General features: G+C 30.8%; 1 protein-coding gene across 7 annotated transcripts in view; it reads right to left on the bottom strand.

Annotated features, from left to right (window-relative positions):
- The window catches only part of LOC127735182 (uncharacterized), a 131,341-nt gene that overhangs the window by 92,326 nt on the left and 13,460 nt on the right, over positions 1-25,555 (bottom strand). For 2 of the 7 annotated variants that reach the window (XM_052245282.1, XM_052245281.1), the window contains exons 3-11: positions 9,161-9,402; positions 7,126-7,758; positions 5,488-5,628; positions 4,751-4,894; positions 4,139-4,285; positions 3,622-3,768; positions 2,962-3,111; positions 963-1,448; positions 291-379 (exon numbers count right to left, since the gene is read on the bottom strand). In XM_052245282.1, the coding sequence (XP_052101242.1) occupies positions 291-379; positions 963-1,448; positions 2,962-3,111; positions 3,622-3,768; positions 4,139-4,285; positions 4,751-4,894; positions 5,488-5,628; positions 7,126-7,758; positions 9,161-9,402 (2,179 nt within the window). Of the gene's footprint in view, positions 1-290; positions 380-962; positions 1,449-2,961; positions 3,112-3,621; positions 3,769-4,138; positions 4,286-4,750; positions 4,895-5,487; positions 5,629-7,125; positions 7,759-8,763; positions 8,786-8,829; positions 8,852-8,895; positions 8,912-9,160; positions 9,403-25,555 lie in introns of those variants that run through there. The other 5 variants (XM_052245284.1, XM_052245286.1, XM_052245285.1 and 2 more) reach the window with 5 other exon arrangements.

Below are 25,555 nucleotides of genomic sequence, written 5' to 3' on the forward strand. Positions count from 1 at the left end.
TCTTCTGAATAGATGAAAATACTTGTTTCAACTCACAAAACTGCATGTGATGTTGTATTTATTCATTATCAACAATATATTTTTTATCTGTTCAAAATAAACACTGATTTAATTATAAAAAGGGACAATAGAACTGACAAAAGTTTAAATAGATTGACTGATAGGAGATGAATCTGTGGAAAAGTTTCATTTTGTTCGCAATAAATATCTCAAGATTCTTAATACTGATACATTTGTTGTACTTTATATGCTACATACAGGTTTTATAGATAATAAATAGATCAACTCACATTTTTGCATGTATCCATTCCACGCACATTTTGGTATGTTCCAGCACTACACGGTGTGTGAGTTATTGTTGCATCATTACACATACTCCCTGTAGAGAAATTAGAAAGTGATGTTTCATCCAGAGACATGTTCTATTACAAAGATCTTGAACATATCCATATTTTATGGTAGCAGTAAATATACTTATTCAAAACAATCTTTTCCCTCTCATCGTAAATCAAGTTCAACTTCAGTAGCAGTTATTTTTTTAGGGATTCTTTTTTTATGCAGAATTCATACTGTGGATTCATTGTTATCTATGAGACACTAGTCTAGTATTTGTGGATTTTATTGGCATAGGTGAATAACAAATTTCAGACTTCAATGGTACAAAATACAAAATTTCTAAAGGCTCCTTCGCAGAATTTGTTAAAACCATATCATCAAGCATCCAAGAAAATACATTTTCCCTCAATCCACTAACATCGGCACTTTAATATGAAAATAAATGAATTCATAGTAATGTATATTGAGAAAATTCATACTATAAATAAATCATCGCTTTAATTACACTAAATTGCTCTATCTTATACAACTACTGAAAACCTATGAAATCCTATACCATCATTTGTAAACTTCCAAAAAAAAAAACCTATTGAGGGACAATGTACATTTTCAAATCATAAATATACCTTGAGGACATTGGGTACAAGTTTCCTGTCCAGTATTAGTCTGGTAGTATCCTGTTGGACATGCTGTGGCTGAAGTCATTCCATCTGTGGGACATTTATTTCCAGCCTCACATGATGTACAGCTTGTGGATCCAGCTGGAGCATAACTTCCTTTTGTACACTGCACAGGTGTAGACGCTGTTGTCGCACATTTACTTCCGGCAGGACATAGTGTACAGCTAGCCGATCCAGCGGTACTGTACTCTCCTGAGTTACAAGTGGAACATGTAGAAGCCTGTGCAGCGGCATACTGTCCTGCTGTACATTGGGTAGGTGTACTTGTGGTCGTTGTTGTACAAGCAAATCCAGCTGGACAATCTCGACAGGTGGTTTCCCCAGCAACACTGTATTTCCCTAAACCACATGCTGTCTGTGCTGTAGCGGTACATGAATTTCCTGCCGTACATTGGGTACAGGAACTACTCCCAGATGAAGAACTGTAATATCCTGTAATGAGAAGATATAAACACTGAAATTCATAACAAATAACAAATATAGTTTCACAATTTACAAGACTAAGGGTCATTTCATTGTATGCAAAAATGAGAATGTCATTGGTTAAACCTTTTTGTTTATTACATTAGTTTACTTTTTATAAATATTCATCAGAATGCTTTAATTTTATTCTAGTCTGCCTATTTGAATTTAAAATGATAAATATACCTTTCATATTTTTAATTTACATGATCATTAATGATTTTTTTTAAATTAAAATAAAAAAAATGTCAAACCGTCAAACTTTGAACCAAATTTGAAAGTCTAAAAGTAAAACTTATTTTTTTATACATTTGTAGTTATATGACATAACTAGAGAGTAAGAAAAAAATAATCTTATAATTATCCCTGATGTCAGAGATTCTTTAGCTTTCGCATATAAAATCTTTCAATGTCTGAGTAATTCAAGATCTGCTTCACCAACAAATTCAAAATTTTCAATCAACAAACAAAAGGTTTTGTTGTACTTGTGAAACATTGATATACAGGACAACTTGAGAGTCAATTATATACAATGCAATAAATCATAACATTTTCATCCTCCACCTAAATCAACAATTATTATTAGTTTTAACACATGCAATGCAATGATCAATCCATATTCATAATGACATGATTTTTTTTTTAGGCAATATAAAATAATTTAACATCTTTCATATTTTCAAAATATTAAGCAAATTCATCTGCTATATCAAATCAAGTCATATTATATGGATTGAATGTCTTAAAAATTTGTTTGTTACATATCAATTCCATGCTTTGAACATTATAAACCTGACACCAACATATACATGCAGTTATGACAGCACAAAATGCTATCTAAATACAAGAACTTCAAAATGCTCAAAAACAGATTGAAAAAAAATAGCAGATTTAAATTGATCCAAAATAGTATACATTTTCTATACACTGATTAAAATATTTTAATAGGATTGTGAATTGTGTAAATTATAAACTACTGTTGATTCATTTATTTTCGTGGATTAAGGAAAAATTGTGATTTTCGTGGATATTTGATTTTATGGTTTTGCCAGTCTGCATACAAGCTTATAAAAAATTTATATTTCGTTGTTCATTTATCTTCATGGTTCCAACTTTACTCATGAAATCCATGAAAGTTGGTATCCCATGAATAATAATAAATCTACAAAATTATTCAGTTTCAAATATGAAAAAACTTTCCTATGATTCAAATTTGAGCAGTTGATGTTCATATGTATTTGTAATGGTTATATATCTGAAAGAAGAACATTGTTACAAACATTATGTTATCAACAATAAATAAGCATAATATTACAACAATGCACATAAATATACAACCCAAAACCAACAAAAAACAAGTGCTTCCATTGAAACCTGCAAAGTAATACAAACACATTTTAGACATAACAAATTTTATGAGGAACAATAAAAATCATGCAACAACGTATTTAACAACATCCACCATCCACAGCTCAATTTCTACCTGACAGACAATTTCTACATTGAGTATCGCCATCTTGGCTGTAAAAGCCAGCAGGACAATCAAGAGGTTCCGTTCCATTTAATGTAGCGTTGCAATCTTTTCCTGCCGGACACAGGGAACATGATTCAGAACCGTTGGAGCTGAAATATCCTAAAGAATAAATGTTATCAACAATTTAACAATTACTGAATAATTCAAAGTTTGGTGACTATGTTGAAGGCATCTATCCCATTTAATTTGAAATAAAGGATGCAGCAGATAAAGTTACGTCTGGTTCATATCTTGACTTATATCTAGAAATTGACAATGAGGGCAGTTGACAAAATTAATACAAATTGAATGAATTAATAACGAAAAGTTTTCCTTCAAGATTCTATACCACCCCTCTGGTATTTAAAATTGATTGTTTAAAAATTCTTGTATACATTTGAATGCTGTAACATATTAATTAGCTCATTGACATACTTTTCAAAAAATCATTTCAACGTTTTCTTGTTCATCGTTAGTATTAGTATACTATCAAATTAAGTCGTTAAAACATATAATTTGAATATATTATGCCATAATAATCCCATGCAATATTAAGTGAGTACATGTATTACTTTATAAAAAGCCTATTGATATCAAACCAAAGGGATAAAAATAGCATCGAAGCTATACCTGCTGCACATGTAGTACACCCATCATCTCCCTGGTTACTATAAGTACCAGCAGAACATTGAGTGGGGGTCACTGCAGGGTTTGAGCAGTCATATCCTGCCGTACATATCGTACATGAACTTGAACCAGCTGAATCACTGTAATAACCTGAAATGAAAAATATTATAGTCAAACCTGCTATAAACTTTACCTCTATAACGCAAAAACCTGTCTTGCCAGGTCACACTCTTTCCTTGTCCCACTGTAGAAATTCCTATGCATTTTAGACCTTTATTCAAATGTCAACTGTCTTATCAGGTCAGTTTACTCGTCCAAAAGGTGACCTTAATTTATTGGCTTTACTGTACTTGAAAACACACATAAAGTTCTTCAGAAACAATTTGGAATAATTAGGAAATATTTTCATTCAAAACAATTTGTACATTTTGGTTTCATTTGAAAAAAAATATCCTAGTTTACCTTATTATAACCATGAACAAAATAAAACTGAAATGAGAAAGCAGCATCAAAGTCATACCTGTTGCACAATTAGTACACCCAGCTTCTCCCTGGTTACTAAAGGTACCAGCAGAACATTGAGTGGGGGTCACTGCAGGGTCTGAGCAGTCCTCTCCTGCTGTACATTTTGTACATGAACCTGAACCAGGAGAATCACTGTAATAACCTGAAATAACAAAAAGATACATAATACTCACAATGCTTTACATTTAATGGAAATACATTCAATGGAAATACATATACCGGTAATGAAAACATTTAATGAAAAATAATCAATGAAATACATCGAAATACATTTAATGAAAATACATGTATGGAAAGAATAAAAAATGAACGTCAAGAGACGATAAATGTGTTGGTGAGAAACAAAGGTCATCCTTTTTTATGAATTCGGCATTGTTCAAGAATTTTCCTCTTTAAATTGGATAACAATAATGACTTACTTGGCAGTATCCATAATCAGTTTGCTAAAATTTCTTACCAATTGAACAGATAGGTTTGATAATATCAACTGTACTTTAATCAGATTCAATATGGACTGCCAACACTACAGTCAAGTCAGTTAAAAAGCATAATATACCAAAATGCTGAGAAGAACAAATATTGGGATCAAATAACATTAAAGCAATACCTGTTGCACAACTAGTACATCCATCATCTCCTTGGTTACTATAGGTACCAGCAGAACAGGGAGTGGGGGTCACGGCAGGGTCTGTGCAGTCATCACCAGCAGCACAAATGGTACATGATGTTGAATTAGCTGAACTGTAGTAACCTTAATGTCAGACGAGAAAATTCTTTCTTATAAAAAAAATTGTCTTCTTGTTTTCATTTTTATTGTTTGAACAATGCATTCTTCATACCGTTTCCGAGTTATAAAAAATGGGTATATTTATTATTTTGAATCAAAAATACAACAATGCAAGATAAATGTTACTACTGTAATTTTACACAATGTACAAGAATAGTGCTTCAAAAGTATAATATGCTTGTTTTAAATAGTGAAATGTTCCGAGTCAGTCAGTGAAAAATCATTATAAGACTAGTTGTCTTTACTATGACTAATTTCATATACTATGGAATCATCTATTTTTGTTGGTAGCAATTTCCGTTGATTAAGAGAACTTGCATTTTCACAGGTATTTGATTTCATGGTTTTGCCAAAGTCTGCAAACAAGTCTATTGAAAATTTGTCAGTCTTAGAACATTTAATTTGTGGTTCACCTCTACTATGAAATCCATGAAAATTGGTATTCCCCTAAAATCGATGAATCCCTAGTAGTAATATCAAGATTTTTACAGTTTCGCTATTAGTGTTATTGAGGTTTGGTTTTTTTTTGGAGCACAATTTATGGTTTATAAACCAACCTGAAGCACAAGTGGTACACGTTGTCTCCCCTGCTGCATTGTATGTTCCTGCAGGACAATCTGTGACTGTTCCAGTAACTGTACATGCCTGTCCAGCAGGACATGTGGTACAACTGCTAGCTCCTAATGTACTGTAGGTTCCTTCACAGCAAAGGTTAAAAGGTCAACATTTATACATGCATTATATGATAATTAACCTTGTCACAGATTCTGATAGAGACCTGTACCAGCAATTTGACAAGATGACCATTAGAAGGAGATAAAAAAAAGTGAAAGAAAGGAAGAAAATTTTAATTAGAAAAATGTATTTAAGGTGGTACCTAACACTACAGGGAGATAACTCAAGTAAAAGGGAGTAAAATCAGCTAAACGTTTTAATTACGTTGTGTTGTTAAGGGAATATTAAGCTTCTCAATGATCAAAGTTAGTGTTTGTCAAACTGCTATATAACCAGTCTAATTTTTCTGATAAATTGGTTGGTTCAAATTTTTTGAAATTTTTATATTTTTGTCAAAGGGTCAAAGTAAATACTTTGTCAAAATTTTATGAAAATTAAACGAGCCAAATTAATTTTAGTGAAGGTGTTGGGTACCACCTTAAAGATTTCTTACACAACATGGTAAAGTGCATAACAAAATGAAAGCAACTAGATGGTATAATAGCATGAATAAAATTGAGAATGGAAATGGGGAATGTGTCAAAGAGACAACAACCCGACCATAGAACAGACAACACTCTCTTCCTTTTACACAGAAAAATAACACAACAAAGGCCATATTAATTCAACCAAAATAAAATGTAAAATTAATATGTAAATCGTCATTGTACAACTATATGCCAACCCCTACCAAAACCCTCAATATTTGCAGATAAAGTAAATTTGCACACAATTAAAATTTCTATTAAGAAAAAAAAGTAATCCATTAACTGTGATTCCATCAAAAGTAGGTTCATCAATAAGAATGGTACACTTAATGAGAATGGCAAACTTCATCAGAAATGCAAACTTTATCTCAACATAATGCAAGATTTCAAAAATCTAGGAATGACTATAAACAAGGAAAGCTGAAATATAATAAATTGATTGTTAGTTGCTTAACGTCTAGTGGCAAATATTTTATGCATGTTTAGGACGAGCAATGTCCCTCTATGTAGTTCTTTTTCATTGATTTACCAAAAAAACAGTAATGAGTATAATCTAAATGTGATGTACATGTATTATGTAAAGCAGTGATAAGAAAGCCTGATATAAGGGAGGACATAAAGAATATCTTTCTATGATCAACAGCAAGAAAACAATAGTATGACATAAAAGATGAACTCCATTCAAATTAGTATTGTACAGTCTGCTGAAAAATACAAAAAACATTTGTAATGGTAGTATAATATAATCATTTAAATAATATTAGTTTCTTTGTTAAGAATCTTCTATACTTCTACAGAGTCCAATATAAATATTTCTGTATCTTTTTTTCCTCCAACTCATTTCCTATGAAAAAAGGTTATTAAATTAATATAATACATCTGAAAAGAAAGAAAGCTCAATAAAGCAATTAGAACTACTCTATCATCTGAAACTAAAACGGTTTATAATTCACACATCACATAACATAAGAATTAAAATACCCTCATTATTACCTGAAGCGCATGCTGTACAGGTTGTGGCTAAGGCAGCAGAGTAAGTTCCTGCTGAACATTGGTTAGGACTAGCTGTAGCGTCTGAGCACTCTGAACCAGCTGTACACGGTGAACACGATGACTGTCCTGTAGTTGCTTGGTAATATCCAGTTGCACATGCTGTACATGTGGTCGCCTTCGCACCTGAATATTCTCCCGCGTTACATGCAACTGGACTTATGGCAGGATTCAAACACTGAGAACCAGCAGGACAATCTGTGCATGATGAAGCCCCTGCACTATCTGCATACGTGCCTGTTGCACATGCCATACATGTTATTGATGATTCTGCATAGGTACCAGCTAAACACTGAACAGGGGCAACAGTAGCATCAGCACACTGATGCCCTGCTGTACATGCAGAACATGATGTTTCTCCAGTACTGTCTTGATATTCTCCTGAAGCACAAGCTGTACATGATGTTGCTGAACCTGTTGAATATGTTCCCTTAGCACATGGTGTAGCTACAGTTGGATCTGAGCATTGTGAGCCACCAGGACAACTAGAACACGATGTTTGACCAGTCGACACTTGGTATTCTCCTGATGGACATGTTATAGGTGCTGTCATTTGAATGCTTGGACATTTAGAACCTGAAATAAAAAAAAATATGTCTAAATCAATTTGAAGCTACATCAATCTTCATATAACTGTAAGATTTTTAGTGTGATCATCAAGATTTTTTGATTTTTTTTTGATTTTTGGTGTTTTAACGCCACTTTTAAGCACCGCTTTTGGGCTATTTCTTGGCGGCCAGTTTTTATTGGTGGAGGAAGCCGGAGTGCCCGGGGAGAAAACCACCGACCTTCGATAGGAAAACTGGCAATCCTAGTCAATTAAGATTGTGGAGTCGAGTGCACCCGCACGAGCGGGGTTCAAACTCACAACCTCAGTGTTGACTGGCTAGTGATTACAGTAGTAACTACTTAGACCACTCGGCCACCGAGGCCCCTTGTGATCATCAAGATATCATCAACTTAATGGAAATTAAAAGTTTTACATTTTCATTATATATTAGAGAAGAATTCTACTGGTATATGTTAGTAGTTTATGCAAAGCACCAGTAATAAATAAGGATAAAATGAACACTAATCCTACTTGAAGGACTTCTTTGTACCATAACATTATAACAATTTCGGTAACATTTCTCAAATATAACAAAACGGCTCGGCAGTCTCTTGCTAGCATGTTCAAACCCCAGCCCTGTCAAACCAAGGACTTTAAAAGTGCTGTTTACATGTTCTCATCCTGAGTATGCATTTAATTTGCCTCTGGAAGTTAAACAGCCACCCATCATCATCATCCAAATATTACAAGCATTTCATATGATGATTAGATAAACACAGTCAATGTATAGCACTCACTATTTGCAAGATATTTGTTGCAATATTATATGCATTTTATTTTTCTCATTTTAGAAAAAACTGTGACAGATGATATTACCAAAGAGGTAGTTTCGTTAAATAAAATACAAAAGGAATTTTATGCTTATATCTAAACTGTGGCTTAATACTGTGACTTATATTAAATGTATAATGTTTTCGGGAGGACTTTTCAGATATCTACTTCACTGTACTAGCTTGTCTTAGTAAACTTACCCGCTGGACATGTCTAACATGATGTCTGTCCACTGGACTTGTAATTCCTTGTCTTAGTAAAGTTACCCGCTGGACATGTCTAACATGATGTCTGTCCACTGGACTTGTAATTCCTTGTCTTAGTAAACTTACCCGCTGGACATGTCTGACATGATGTCTGTCAACTGGACTTGTGATTCCTTGTCTTAGTAAACTTACCTGCTGGACATGTCTGACATGATGTCTGTCCACTGGAATTGTAATTCCTTGTCTTAGTAAACTTACCCGCTGGACATTTCTGACATGATGTCTGTCCACTGGACTTGTTATTCCTTGTCTTAGTAAACTTACCAACTGAACATGTCTGACATGATGTCTGTCCACTGGACTTGTAATTCCTTGTCTTACTTGTACTTACCCGCTGGACATGTCTGACATGACGTCTGTCCACTGGACTTGTAATTCCCTGCAGTACAATCACTACAAGCTGTTTTCCCTCCATTAGACTCCTGACCAGCAGGACATTGTGTACAGACATCTGAACCAGCAGCGCTGTACTCTCCTGTGTTACAAGCTACACATGCTCCTGATGTACTTTGTCCAGTATTTGGATTAGCAGTGCCTTCACCGCATGCTACTTTGGACGCACCTCCTGTGCAACTGAAATATAAATAATGTATGTTAAAATAAAAGATGAATATTTTTTCATGTTAAAAAAATATTGGTCTTGTGTTACCAAAATAATAAACATATATCTCTAATTCTTAGCTGATTTATACTTTTCCTGACTGGTTGATTATTTTTTTATAATTAACGTTGGTTTAATCTCAGTTCTTCTTTGGTCAAATTTCAATTACCTTTGACATTAAATTTTGTTGATTTCCTCTGAATTTCCTATTGTGATGTCACGAAAAAAGGTGACCATACTCAATGATATTAAAAACACATCTTTTTGCGGCTCATTGAAAAAGAAAGATGCAGTTGGTCTACATGTAGTCTTTAATTATTAGAGAAACAAGATTCCATCACTGAAACTCATGCAATGCAATATTTCTCTACTCTCCACAGTTGAATTTTAAACATATTAAAAGTTCTGCAAGTCACATGTTTCAAATATGAAAATTTCAACTGTCTCTAGCGGAGAAATATTGTATCACAATCAATGCAGTGGTAGAATCTATATGTATTTGCTCATATCAAGGGACTGATCTACATGGCAGTCATACACAATGTTGGCCATTACACGATGGGTTGGTTCAAGTTACAAACCAATATCAAAAAGATTTAGTGTAAGTCTCAAGAATTAAGATTTTGATATATACATAAGGAAACAGAATGATTAAATATAATAATGGTCATCTATCGTAGAAGGCAGGCAATCTTCCTCTAAAGGAAAAGAAAGACAATAGGCAGGCAATCATCCTCTATAGGCAAAGAAAGACAATGGACAGGCAATCATCCTCTAAAGTCAAAGAAAGACAATGGGCAGGCAATCTTCCTTGAAAGGCAAAGAAAGACAATGGGCAGGCAATCTTCCTCGAAAGGCAAAGAAATCTTTGTTGATAATGTCATATACAAAGCCAAATACAAACAATTTGTCCAAGTTGTCTCAAGTAAAAGACAATATCTTAATTGTTTAAGGTCCTTCAAAGTCAAAAACAATCTACAATTTCCTTTTTCAAATGGAGACTGGATAGGCTGATCTATTGTAGTGGCAAAATGCAAATGACACTCTTTCATAAGCTTCATTAGGAACAAATATATACAATATGCCAGTACATGTAAGATTTTATCATTTAAATATAAATAAAAGGAGATGTAAGGTGTATGTCGATGGGCAATGACAGTAACCAATCACTAAAAATACATCTAGATTCTAGTATGTTATATTCAGTCCTCAACAGCAGACAGGTACATGTCTTTACAATATGTCTAATTTTGTCTATCATGTCTATAAAAGTTGTAAACAGCAGAAACAATCAAAGATCTGCCATTTACATCCAATTCTGCAAGTCACAAAAAGTCCAGTGGATAATAGCTAATATTTGAGTCTTTCATATAAACTTGATCGAAAATCTAACATTTGATTCCTTCCAATTAATTCAAACAATTTTGGAAGTAATAAATGATTTGAAAGATTTGAAACGCATACAACTTGGTATGGCTCAGTAATGTCCATGAAAGCATACCAAGGTTGGCAAAATATCTCTAGGAAGTACTTAAAAGATATTTTAAAAGTAGATATATTTACAATCTTTTCAATCTTTTTCTGTATGTATTTTATAATCTCTGTTCTACAGATTAGTGCATTCAGGACAAGTAAAATTAACTTAGTATCATTTAAGACCATACAAGGTTTGTGAAGAGATCTACGTGCCCACAAAAATGTGGTAAACAAACTTGGAGACTTTCTCAAGTATTGTTATCCAGTGAATTGGTGACATTACACTTGAAACGAAGACCTAAATCTGACACATATCTCAACTTGAAAAAGAAAACAGGTAAAACAATCTAAACAAACAAAAAAACCAGGTTGAAGAAAATCTGGACTTAGATAACATATAAAGAAGAAGATTTGTTATCCAACATTAAACAAATAAAGTCCATATGTATTTGAAATGTTATATTATGTATATTGGGTGCCATACATCAAATTTCTGTACTAAAAGATATATCCAAATAGACACGTTTAACCTAAATTTGGAGTGTTTTATGAATTGTTAACACTACCATAATCTTCTGTTCTCTCTGATCAAATTTAATGTGGTCTTTGTTCTAATCTTAAATTCAACATGGCCTTGTTTCTTTAATCTTCATGCCAAGAGTAATGTCAGTGACCTTGTAAGATTTTGTTTATTGTCAACTGTGAAAGATATTCAAGAGTCTGAAATTTTCAAGGATATCCAATTTTAAACCTTTATAATTTTCACCAAATTATCAAACCCTTCAGAAAAAAATATATACTTCTAGATTTAATAAAATATTTGTATATGTAAATTTGTGTATAGGTCACCTTTCCTTCCCTATTCTTTATAATATATGATTTCAGATTGATTGATAATTGGTTGCTTAACATCCAATGAAAAAATTACAGTCATCTCAAGTATAAGTATGGCTTTTAGAGTCAAAAATCTTCTTCTAACACCTCAATCAACAGTGAAACAGTAAAATATATATCCATTCACTCATAAATAATAAAATCTGTGAAAAAAGTATTTCATTTTGATATTATTTTTTGAAGTTTATTAGACAACAAAATAATTCTGCAAGTACTAACAAATAAAGTACCATTTTTATTTCATACCACAGGTAACTTAAGGTATTTAGTATACAAGACTACCTTTAACCATACAAAACTCAACTTATTCCATAACAATTTAATTAAAATACCTTGCTATAAAATTTCAAGTTTATGACTCAATTAAATCCGAAAACAAATTTCCCAAAGCTCTTCAACACTCAATATTGAAACTGATTGATTTGTACCTCTCTGCATAGCTAGCTACATCAAAGGGGAAATAGGGACAAATTTTCTTTAGAATTAGAGAACTCACAAACACCACCATATTGGATGTTTATGGCTTGTTTACACTTTGACAAACCAAAGAACGGATATTAAATCCTACAAAGTTCAACATGAACATGTCCTGTAGTGAAAATACTAATTAATAAAAGACCTTTTGTGAATAAAATAATCAACAAAATAGTTGTAAAGAAAAAACACTGATCAAGATTATCAAACTATTTACCAATACCGTTACATACAAGTATATCGGTAATTAATAATTGACAATTAAAAACACAAAAACCCAAACTTTTTGATGTCTGATGCAATATCAAATTTTAAATTTGTGATTTTTTCTAAATTCAAAATCCTTAAACTTTAAAGCAATTAATTTCTACAGCTATCTTAATGTGAGAAACATGCATTCAAACTGTATAATTTATACAAATTACATTTGATAAATGAGTAAGATTTTAGGTCTACATTATCAATTGTATAACATTGTCACATTAACAGCTTTTTAGGCTTACCCATGGCTAGTCAAGCTTAAGTTATGATACAATTAACCAATGCAACAAAGCCAAACATTGCTTGGCTATGGGTTACAGACTACATGTCTATAAAACTGTAAGACTTTAGTTCTGTTTCTAAAATAGGGCTTTGAGAATAAGCATATATGTTTCCAATCACCTCAGAAATAGACATTACATATTCTCTCAATGCTATTTAACTTAAATTCAAACAAAAAAATTCTTAGTCTTCTTGCCCTTAAAATTTAAATGGAATTCAAATTGAATTACAAACTTTTCAGTATTATAATCATATATTTTAGATGATTCTTTTAAATATACATTTATCCAGGAAAATCCATAACGTGAAAAAATCTTAGTCTGCTTGCCCTTAAAATTTAAATGGAATTCAAATTGAATTACAAACTTTTCAATATTATAATCATATATTTTAGTAAATTCTTTTGAATATACATTTATCCAGGAAAATCCATAACGTGAAAATTAAAAATTTTCTGATACAAATAACTATGGGTTGATGTAGATTTAATATCCTACAAATGTGTTTAAGTTTGTCAACCATCACACACAAAACATAATAGTTTTAAATAATGATATATAATGCTCTGTATTAACAAGAAATATGAGATATTAAAGAGAAATTGATTAATAAATAAAGTTGTTGTATTGGGTCTTAATTCATTCATACATGTTCATGAGAAATTTGAGATTCAGCTAGTTCCTGAACCATAATAGTTGGCTTTGAAAAGACATCTCTGAATACATAGTTTTACAGGGGCAATTAAATATTATGGTAATTTTTAAAACATTGATGTATTATTATCAGTAAAACAAAGGTTGAGTTTCATTGTACTTAAGATATACCGGTAATCATATTTCTTAAAACTTTCTGTTTGGGATGTAAATATTGGCCTTTTGAGAAACTCAATGGACATTCTTAGTATTTCTGGATTCAATGATGAACCTCTTGAAATCAATTCTTGCATCCATGAAAAAAAACTTTTATGATTCTACTGTTTAATTACATTTTGATTAAGAGTTTAGAAAATGTGACACCCCAAGTCAAAATGTACATAACCAATTCAAGAAAAAAATTAAAATATACAAAGAAATTGAATTGTACTGGAGACAATATTTCTGCACAAACAAACAAATAACCTGTAGCTCCAAATGTCAAGGAAAAGTTTTTTGATAAATTTCAGCTTATCACAAAGCTCAGCTTTAAATTTCTACCATAAATCAAGCTTCTTTATTTGAATACACCTTTAAAATATCCATTTTCATAGTACCAAGGATTTAAACAGAACATTATTTCTGGTTGAAGAGACAGCAGTTTGGTTAACATTCGATTTTATTTTGTTGGGCATGCTTTATGTCTTGTCATGCATTTAACAAATCACTTTCAAATTTTAATTTATTGAACAGTTGATTTCATAATTTGAATTGAAACGTTTGAAAAGATATTAAACGGATGATGCAGGCTTAATATCATACAGTTACAATTGAATAGAGGGCGGATTTTTTATGCAGTTTAAAAATGCCAAAAGTTTATGAGACTATTGTGTAGAATATGAGAAGCAATTTCATTTAGATATCTAAAATAACTATCAATTTCTCAATTTCAATTAGAATATTTGATGAGAAAAATTTAGTCTCTAAATCCTTCTCTTTAAAAATAGTTTTCAAAAGATATCCAACATCTCTAATCTATCAGAATCATGTAAAGATTTTTTTAACAATTAATGAGTCTTCAACCACAGCAGGTTTGTTTGTAAATACGATTAACTGGAAATATTTGAAAACTATCTATAGGCACTGACAGTAGAAAAAGCAGATTTTAATAAACATGAAATGCCTGTATAAATTTGTTTAAAGAATTAAGCTGTTCTGAATAGAGCGGGTGGAATTGTTAAACTTTATCAATACTATGTACATGTAAAAACTAAAATGCTGTACAAAATGTATAAAGAAGTTTCGTCTTCTACATCTGCTTCTTCAAAATAAAGCTGGATTCTATTTCACTCAGTAAAGAAATTTCATTTTAAATAGTATGGTTGAGAACGACTTCAACAAAACTGGCAATACTATGAACTAAAATAACTGAAGGATATAACTTATTCCTTGTTTCACAATTTAAATAGGTATAATAAAATGTCTATGGCAAAAAAAATGTCATTTATTGGAATTCCCTTTCAATGGTAGACCAATCCTAATTAAAAATACTAAATAAGAATTCATGACCAAATGAAAATGGACATTTAACTTCTACTTTGCGTAACCCATGTAAACAAGTAAATAAATAATTCAAAATGGACATCTGCCAGGAAAAAAAAACGTTGACTAAAGTTTTCTTTTAAACTCATTTCATAGCAGTATGGCCTCTATATCGCCTTTTACAAAGCGTGACAAATAATTATGTTGAAATGATGTTGACTTATTTTAATCAACACTCACTACTGTTTTGGCCCTACGTCAAATGACATTCTATTTGTTAAAAGGCCATGCTAATTTTCTCAATACAAGAAGATTTTTTACCGATAAATTGAATGTTTTACAATTATCCTTATAATTTAAACGTAAAGTGAATCAAATATACTTAAATCTGACATTAATGACCTTTCGAGTGAAATAAGACATAATTTTTTTCAAGTTTTGGCCTTCTTCAGACATTCTCACAGTACATTTACACTAAACCTTAATAAAAAGTACTGGATACCAATAATATTTATTTATACTCTTTTGAAAAAAATTGTGCAGATCGAAGCAGATTAATCCAGAAAACAGATACAAGTAACTTTTTGTTTGTTTTTTTATAAACATCTTAGGTATATGTCATGCTTAGGAAGAGGATTTAATGATCCACGAAGAACTTGAAGGTGGCGCTTGCATGTAAACTGGTTTAATCTAGACCCAATGTTAGACAATACACCTTATCGCTATTTGTCCGCCATTACTGGACATCACACAGGTTCCCGTAAAATTTTGACGTCACAATACAAATTATCTGACGCCACAATGAAAAAGTGATTGTTGTATGACGTCAAAAGTTCAAGCGGGACAGATTCTCGGGTCAGCCGGGAATAGCGATAAGGTGTATTATGAGGGTTATATATTATCTTATAAAATTATTTAGCCACAAGTATGTTGTAAAATATAAATTATGTTTTAATTGTAAGGGTATGTTATACCCTATTAACATAAATCATCTTATATAATTATTGATAACTTACATCTGAAGTATAAAGATATATATGACTCTACCGGTATCTACAAAACTGCAACTCTTTCACAAAAAAATATAACGAAAAATGTATGCATTAGTTATGAACAATTCTGTTCTACTTAAGATCCACTTTTCGTTCAATTCATTTTTTTAAAGAGCCCCTGTACTACATGAAACGATGCCCTTTTTTCAAAATATTTTAAATCAACAATCCTGTGAATAAATAGCAGTTTCTCTTCACATGTTCAAGATCTGTCTTAATTATTTAGACAAGACCAACCTTCATACTTCATCAACAATTATATCTAAATAGGGAGATGTGGTATGATTGCTTATGACACAACTATCGATAAACCAATACACAAAGATGTAACCATACAGCATTGAACAATGACCAAAACCTATACCATATAGAAAACAGTATTTTAAGTCTGTATCATTTGATCATATAAATCAATGTACATTGCATATACCCTATATAATTACATTTTTAAAAGTCTTTATTTAATGAACTTTTTTTCATTTATATGTTTAAACACTATAATGTATAATATACAGAAAATACTTAGTAGAAATCAAATAAAGTCCTTTTAATAGCAGGTTGCAAGTTTCTATTATTTATTCTGTCCATGATTATGCCACACCTGCCATGCAGTATTTGCATTAAAATTTATTCAATAACATATGTAAACAGTTTAACTGTAAGTAAATATCCCACCATATACTTTATTTACATAGTCCTTTTACTGTGTCTCTGTAATGAATTGTCTGTGTGGTGCAAACCAGTCTTTAAATGAGGTTCTGGATGGGGAGTCCTTCATGTCTGTATTCTTTAACTTCTTATGTCATTTTTCTGTAATCTTTATATTATTTGCCCATTATTTTCTATTCTTTATATTCTAGCACCACAATATTCTCTATTCTTTATTTTTTTGCCCTATTTTTCTCTATTCTTTATTTAGTTTGCCATTTATTCTGCACATTTTGCCCATTATTCTCTTTTCTGTAAACCCCCATCCAGATCCTCATAAATGAACCAAAAATGGATCTTTTTTTTTTATATTTAAAGAGCGGTACATGTACTTTAAGTATATTTTCAACTAATTACAGAGTACATGCATGAAAACTTATTTTCTACTCAACTGCATCCTAATTTTACTTAAATATGAATCTAAGATAAATACTTAAATCTAAGAATGACTTATATCACTCAAATCTAAGTTTATTAACATACTATTTCATCTTAAAATTTTGAATTAGTCAGTTTTAAATCCTTTTATTTCTTTATTAGAAAAAAAACTTCAAAGTTACTTTTCCTTAGTAAACAGCTAGGTGACACAGACAGATAAATTATTAACTTTACCTTTTATTACTAGACTTTGAAAAACCGCATCAGTACCTGTTTAGCACCAGAAAGGTTTACTTACAAATATATTATTCAATTTTAGGTCAATAACTAGACAATGAGAGCAAAAGAGTGAGGATGACCTACTTTTATAGTTATGAACAGGATGACCTTCTTTTACGGTTATGAACAACTGTTCACAGAAACGCACCTCTAAACAAGTTCTACAAAATTCTACATTTATAGTTTGTACAAATATCTGACTTCAATATGATAAAGTCCAAAAAGCATGAAATGTATCTAAAGCAAATTCAGATATCTCAGACATAAAATTCAATATAAGATTGAACTAAAATCGATGAAACATGATAAGTAGGTCAAACTGACATATATTTGTCTAGATACTGACTTTCACACTGAATGACACCTGAATACAAGTAAAAATTACCCTACATCTTCATAAATATGTGATCTTTGATGTGAACTTGAACTACCATTAATATCAATGTGAAATTGACCTACTCAATTATCTGGAGGATTATAACCTACTTTCTTCGGAGCACCTGCATGCAACTTACGACAATTCTGATAATTATTTCAAATACCTTAAAAGTAAACTTTACTAAATCCAGTTGATTTTAGAACACAAACAATTTTATTTTAGAATCTCTTGCCCACCATCCATAGGTATTTTTTAATATTTCATATTTTATTCTACATTTTTAACGACCTAAGGCAATCACAGTAAGATCACAGAAAAAAATCATGCAGATAGCATATACTGCTTCCCCAAGGCTTTAATTAACACTGCATGGTACATAACATATATAAAAAAAAAGAAATTGATTTCAAAACCCAAATAATACAGCTACTGATACTAATAATAGTCAATATATTATATTCTAAAATATTCGCATTCTAGATCTGATTCGTTCCACACAACAAATCCTATTATCATGATGAATGTAGTAGAAATATATCCATATAACATTATACATTTATGAATAATTAATAAATGCAATTATAGAAGAATTGTTATGCTTCGTCTTATTCTACAACTAATTCGGTAATTCTTTTTCATAGTAAACAATATCAAAGATATAGAATATAATCTTTTAGTAGAAACTTCTGTTAGGGAATTTACAAAGACAAAATAAAACTACTTTTCGCCCTACATTTTATTGTAATGCCATTGATAGAACTAAAACATTGAAAATAATATAATTTCTTATATCTTTAAACAGCAAGGGCTACAGACATGATAATGCTCACCAATACACTTAAAATTGTTCTTTTGACCTTTTGACTGACGATTTTAAAGGTTAACTGACCTCACAAAAAATACCTCTGATTTCAATAAAGTTTTATGATGAGGCTTCATGAAACAAGTTTAGAGAGTTGTTTCTGATTTTTTTCCCAATTAATGGTCATCATACATTGAACAGGTAATTTATTGTATGTTTTAGTTTAATGACATGGTCTAGATAGGAAAAAAGGGGGAGTTTTTTAGTGTTCATAAAACTGGTTTAACTCCATCACATTTTGTGCCTGTACCAACTCAGGCTATCTGGACCGTGTGTTGTAAGTTGTTGTTTGTCTATGTTTGTATGTCTGTTTGTTTCCTGAGGAGTTGGGTGTTAATGGTCAAATTATAAACCCGCTTCAAATACAAAAAGTTTGCAATATCCTATTAGAATCAAAATCATTTATGTAGCTTATATGGTATGTTTTAGATTTAAGACAGGTAATACATCATTCGTGAAAATATACGTTTTCTCTTATGCTTGGAGTTAAATTCTACGCAAATAATGCAACCTGTATTTAATCTCCAATTGACCGTGGTCACAATGAAATATTTCTTATAGTTTCTGTTCGTCTTTTATTTAATTCATCTAAGTGTGCATATACATGTACAAGTATTATATCCTGTCTAATCAAAGAACTATTTCACTTTAATTACCGTGGTACTTCTTGTCTTGTTATAGAACTTGTATGGTTTTTTTTATCAAATGACTTCATTCCATGGTCTTGTTTACTATAGGTCCTCCTCAAGGATTTTAATTGAAGGTCTAAATTCTTCATAGGAGTCGGTAGATAATTTTTTATAAACACATTTGAATTGCAAAACAGACATATGATCTTCACAAATGCTAAGTAATCTTTCCAACAAACTGAACAATTTTAGACTTTTGCCATGTTTGCGTTTGTGAACATTTCATGATACACTTAAGTGCTGATATGCTTTTACAAAATCACGAACGTCAAAATATTTCCGCGACTTTCAAAAAAATCATAATTGAAGAATTCCTAGCTAACAAGCTTCAAAACTGCTAAGATATCCATTGATTGTACTGTTGTACATTGATTTAATGTAATGATTTACAGGAGTTTTGCATGTTAAGAAATTTACCATGGCATGTAATCTTGATAAGATATTTCCAGATTAACCATATTAAGCAATCGATTATCTCCAGCATCGATGATTATAACCTTTTACATGGACTAAAAGTGGTAATTAATTTCCTTAGTCTTTTATTCATGATTTTCATTAAGAAAGAATGAAATATTTTTTGCTTTATGTTGGGAGTTCAAAAGGTAAAATACTTGACTGAGCAACAAGACAGGTTTCAGTCAACAGGTTAAAAGTTTACATGATTGAGCAATGATAAGATTTAAGCCAACTTTAGCCTGTATCTTAACAAGCATTGGCATATTTATAAAGTAACACTCAATTGCTTTGCCTGCTATCATAGGGAAATCATTTTCAATATTTATACTAATACTATCAACACATTACACAAATAATGAAGGACTCACTGAAAAATCTCTAAAACACAATAGCTATGACCTTGAGAAAACTTACATATCTTGTTCCCTTGAAACCAGGGAGATATCAATGTTATCATTATAAGAATAAAGATTGCTCTTTTTTCTTAATTCTAAATTGTTGTCTCAATGCTTATGGATGGAGATGGTGCAGTTCTTACAAATATATGCATCTTTGTAATAAAATTGAGAATGGAAATGGGGAATGTGTCAAAGAGACAACAACACGACCAAAGAGCAGAAAACAGCCGAAAAATGCGGCGGGGTTAAACATGTTTTTTGAGATCTCAACCTTCCCCCTATACCTCTAGCCAATATAGAATAAACAAACACACAGCAATAGGTACAGTAAAACTCAGTTTAAAAGAAGTCTGAGTCCGATGTCAGAATAGGTAACAGAAGAAACTAAGCAAAATTTGTAAAACTTCTTATAAAAAATTATCTTATCCAGAGCACATCATTATAACTAACATAAGAGACAGCTTAAAAAAATATATTGATGATATAAAAAGATATCGAAATTAGTCTGTACATTCATGTTTCATAAGTGTAAAGACTATTTTAGAGTTCTTTTTTATTACAGCAGATTCCATTGAGTGTGTAGCCAAAGGTAATATCTTTGGTTAGCTTGCTTGTTAGCTGAACCGTGAAGTCATTGTTAGGTTAGGTAAACTACCCTACTTAAAGAATAGACTTGTCTGACAGAGAACCAATCGATCTGTCTGTTGGACTATGCTACTTCGAAAGGAGGGTAGTATACCTGACCTAATAATGACTTCACGGTTCAGCTAACAAGCAAGCTAACCAAAGATATTACCTTTGGCTACACACTCAATGGAATCTGCTGTAATAAGTTATGCTGTATGACATGAGATGCAAATGATGTCATTAAACAAACAACTCTTATTGTGATATAATAACATAAGCATAGCCACATTGGAAATGTAAGGGAAAATGCAGGAATGTGAAAAAAAAAGTTAAATCACAATAATACTGAACTCCGAGGAAAATTCAAAACAGAAAGTCCCTAATCAAATGGCAAAATCAAAATGTGAGTGTCGTCTTTACTTGGAACAGTTATCCAAATTCTGAGTACCTACACAAAAAGGAATTTGCTTGCCAAAGATAAATAGTAATAATTGGTTATTAATTGGTGAAAATATCCAATTTATATGTCAACTAATAATCACATACAAATTAATTTTGATCAAATTTCACATTGGAGTACATCAATATATAACACTTAGCTGATAACACTGTTAGAGAATCTTTTTCAATTCTACTTAGCCATGATAAAATATCAATTTGTATAAAATAAGTCTGAATGGGGTATAGATCTTCGTAGCTTTAACTTCCTTCAACTGCACTGGCACATGTAATTACATGTATAGGACATAGAACGGATTTGATGACATGTCTGTTACTCTTCATGCATTTCATTTAACTTTAATGGTTTTTCTTTGTCAAATATAAAGTACATGTGAAATATCTAATTTTTTTTTCTCAAGGCAATTAGATTTTAAGTCATGATTATTGCATAATGCAGTTTGAAAATCTAGCAGTATGCAACAAAATCTTGAAGGAAACTCTTTTTACCCTTTATCCCCATAATATGTAGGAGTTCAATGAAGTTACACAATTATGATTTTTTTTAGACTACTTCAACTTCAGATAATGAAACACGTTTTGCATTATTTCTGATAAATTACATCTTACTATATATTCAGTATTACTTAATAAATTAAACATGTAGATATCCCAGATCATAATAAGTTCAGATGAAAAAGTAATGTGGTAAGAAAACTCAGGATCACTCTATTAGTACATCATATTTATTCTAATATTCAAATATAAGCCACTATCTTCAAGTTTTATTTTCTAAAACATGGCTGTTTAAGTCCTTAGAAAACCAGGTGAAGAAATTCAGGGACCAGTATCTTGATTTCCAAGACTTGATGTTATATCATTTAATCTTATATATGATAATAACATTTGTTAGGAATGCTTTAAAAACTAATACAAAATTTGGGACTTTGAATAACAATGGGAGATAACTCTTACAATTCAAATTCATGAGATAGTACAATATAATGATGTACAGAGAAACAGCCTTTATATTAGGGGAAATAACTCCAACAATTGAAGTTTTTAACAGATTATATGTTTATGAGAAAGAAATGAGTACAGCTATTTCGTTTTCACTTTTGATTTTCGGAAAGTATCTGATATGTGTTATCTTTTCCTACTTAGTTTCCTTTCCAATAAGCTATAAAGCTATATTTAATTATGCCTTTTCTCTGTTTAATCCTGAGTAATAAAGCTTCATAAAAAAACCTTGACCAAAATTTTTAAAAAAGCCTTAGACATTGTATAAACAGCATTCTGGATGAAGATAAAATAAAATGCTATCGTATTTTGTATATGCTACTATACAAACTAAAGCAGATGCAAATTTAGCTACATCTGATGGTATCTATGAAAAATTAAGTAGCACTATCATTTGTACTGAAAGTTTTTCAAGTGGTGTTTGCTTTAATTAGGATTTTGATACAATATTTGTACTTAAGGACATTTCTAGTGCCTAAGCTCCCTAACTTTGTACCAAATATTTGTCCTTTCACCTAAGGACATTTTCTTTTTGTAATGTAAAATCATGTGTAATTAAAGTCATTTCACAACTACATAAATCTTTAGAATTTAGTTCAGGTACAATTTTCTTCCGATTTTTAAATATTGATCTACAGTTTTACAACCGTTAGCATAGAAAGTCAATCCTGATGACATTCCATAAATCTAGCTGTTTGATAGGCTATTTACATAAGCAAATTTACTGACCATTTAAGCTTTTATCCACAAATAAAATATTGATTATCTCAAATTTATATAAAATATTAAGACTATGACCAGTGTACTTTACAACATACATGTACACAGTTAGAATATGAATTAGCGAATTAAATTTCTTGACCTCGTTTATAATTTAATCCATTTTTCTTTTCTCTTTTTTATGTTGTTTCTATATATTATCTTTTTACTACACAAAACTGTGTTAAACAGTGAACTTCTTTATATGAGTCTGGATAGGATTTACAGAATGGAGAATAATGGGCCCCAAAAAAATAAAGAATAGAGAAAAATATGCCCCCAAAAATAAAGAAATAGAGAATAATTGGCAAAAAAATAAAGAATAGAGAAAAATATGCCCCAAAAAATAAAGAAATAGAAAATAATGGGCAAAAATAAAGAATAGAGAAAAATAGGTCAAAAAAATAAAGAATAGAGAATAATGGGGCATTAAAATATAAAGTATAGAGAATAATGGGCAAAAAAAATGAAGAATGGAGAAAAATTGTGTAAAAATATAAAGAATACAGAATTGAGGGACCCCTAATCCAGACCCTCATATATGTACCACTTATATAAGATAGCAAATAATAAAGCCCATGCAAGGGTGAACATGCAACCTAATGAAAACTAGAACACTAGGTTGGAATTCAAATACCTTTTTTTAATGTTTCAATAAATTCTAAGGCCCTATGAGAATACTGGTACTGGACAGGGAGACCAATTACTTATCTATTATCCTTGGACCTACATGTTGGCACCATAATTGAACTTAATCACAAAGCTTTTATACTAATAGATTTAAATTAAGACTGCTCTTGGAATTTTTGTTATACTTTTTTTTCTACATTTACACTGGTCAACTGTGCCATTTATGATTTTTCTGATCAATTATCAATTAATAATACAGCATTAAAATGGTTGAATAAGTCAAATACAAGTAAAAAATAATTTCGTTTATATAAATTTAAATACAAGATTATGTCACCTTTCTTTCACTTCTAAAATGATTAGTTTACGCAATTACCTTCAAATGGGTAATATGGTCCACTAGACTTAAGATTTTTTATCTATTTAAAAAGCAAGCAAGAGACATTGCCTTAGTTAAAATGTTTATACAAAGTAGATAATCCAAAAATAATACAAAATGGGTGAATTTCAATGTCAATATAATTACCAAATGGAGCCATGCCAGAACTATTTGTATAAAAAAATTTTAATTACTACCTATAGGGGAGTTGTCTAAAATCTTCAAAATTTACATTTCTTTTTCAACCATACAAGTCATTTGACAGAAAATAGTTTAAATAAAGTGTATTTGCTATCAATAAGACAAAAATACTACAACATTCACATTCCAAAAACATCATGTACAAGCAACGTATAAGAAAGGTACATTCTTGTTTCGACATAATTTAAAATTCAAATATTGATTTTTAAAATAATGAAGAAAAAAAATATAAAAAATAAACTTTAATGTTATACAAAAGTTACACCAGGAAGTAACTACAAAGAGTTAAGATAAATTATTTAATATTAAATACCATTGTATTCTTAAGGGGCTATGTTTTAATGTAGTATGGAATGTTTACTGAAACATCAGACAATGCAATCGTTATTCCTTGAATCTTTCAAAGTCAAAAACGTTCAATTTTTATTCAACAAGAAATTTAAAGAAAAAATTTGTAAAACATACTGCGGAAAATCTGCTTTTGCAGCTGCCAGTGTTAAAGTGCAATGTTGACTGTCCAAAATGTTACTCCATCCATCAGTAAAGTACAAAAAAATTACCAAAAATTGGAACTTTCTTCTTCAGATACATTTTTTTTTTATATTGAAGATGGTTATGTCTAAGTTTCATATATTCCATGAAGGTTTAACAAAGTAATTGATGTCATAAAAATTTAATCCCAGTCAATTTAAATGTTAACTTGAAAAAAGCTGTTAATTTATCAATAAAATACATAAAAATAAAGAAAAAAATCTGAATTTTGCTTTATACATTATCTCTTAATCATATAAAAACTTTTGCCTAAGTTAAATACAATTCTATAAAGGTCTGAAAAAGTTATTAATGTCTAAAAAAAAACATTAACCCCAGACTGTATCATTCTAACTGCAAAAAAAACTAAGACCTTTTATTTTCGTAAAATATAAAAAAATAAAAAAATACATTTTCAAAAATTCTGCTCTGGATGTTAATGTCTTTTGATCATTAAAAAATGAAAATTATGTGACAAAATATTTCAATGCCCAATGGGTATGTTGTATAAATTCAAATTATCGTCAAACAGGACCCCACAGATCTGAAAATCTGTTCCCCGGTACAGCTTAAAGCAGTCAGCAGATCTGAAAATCACTTTCACAGTACAATTCATCATAAGAAAGGTTCAGATCAAATAGCTAAATATATCTGAATACAGAAGCTGAGAAAAATGCATGCTCAGCAAGTATTCGAAAATTCAAAGTATCGTCAAAGAGAAAGTGACAGTCACACAGATCCGAAAATAACCTAACCAATAATCATAACAAAGTTGCAG

Source organism: Mytilus californianus, unplaced genomic scaffold (assembly GCF_021869535.1).
Source record: "Mytilus californianus isolate M0D057914Y unplaced genomic scaffold, xbMytCali1.0.p SCAF_3, whole genome shotgun sequence".
Taxonomy (NCBI): domain Eukaryota; kingdom Metazoa; phylum Mollusca; class Bivalvia; order Mytilida; family Mytilidae; genus Mytilus; species Mytilus californianus.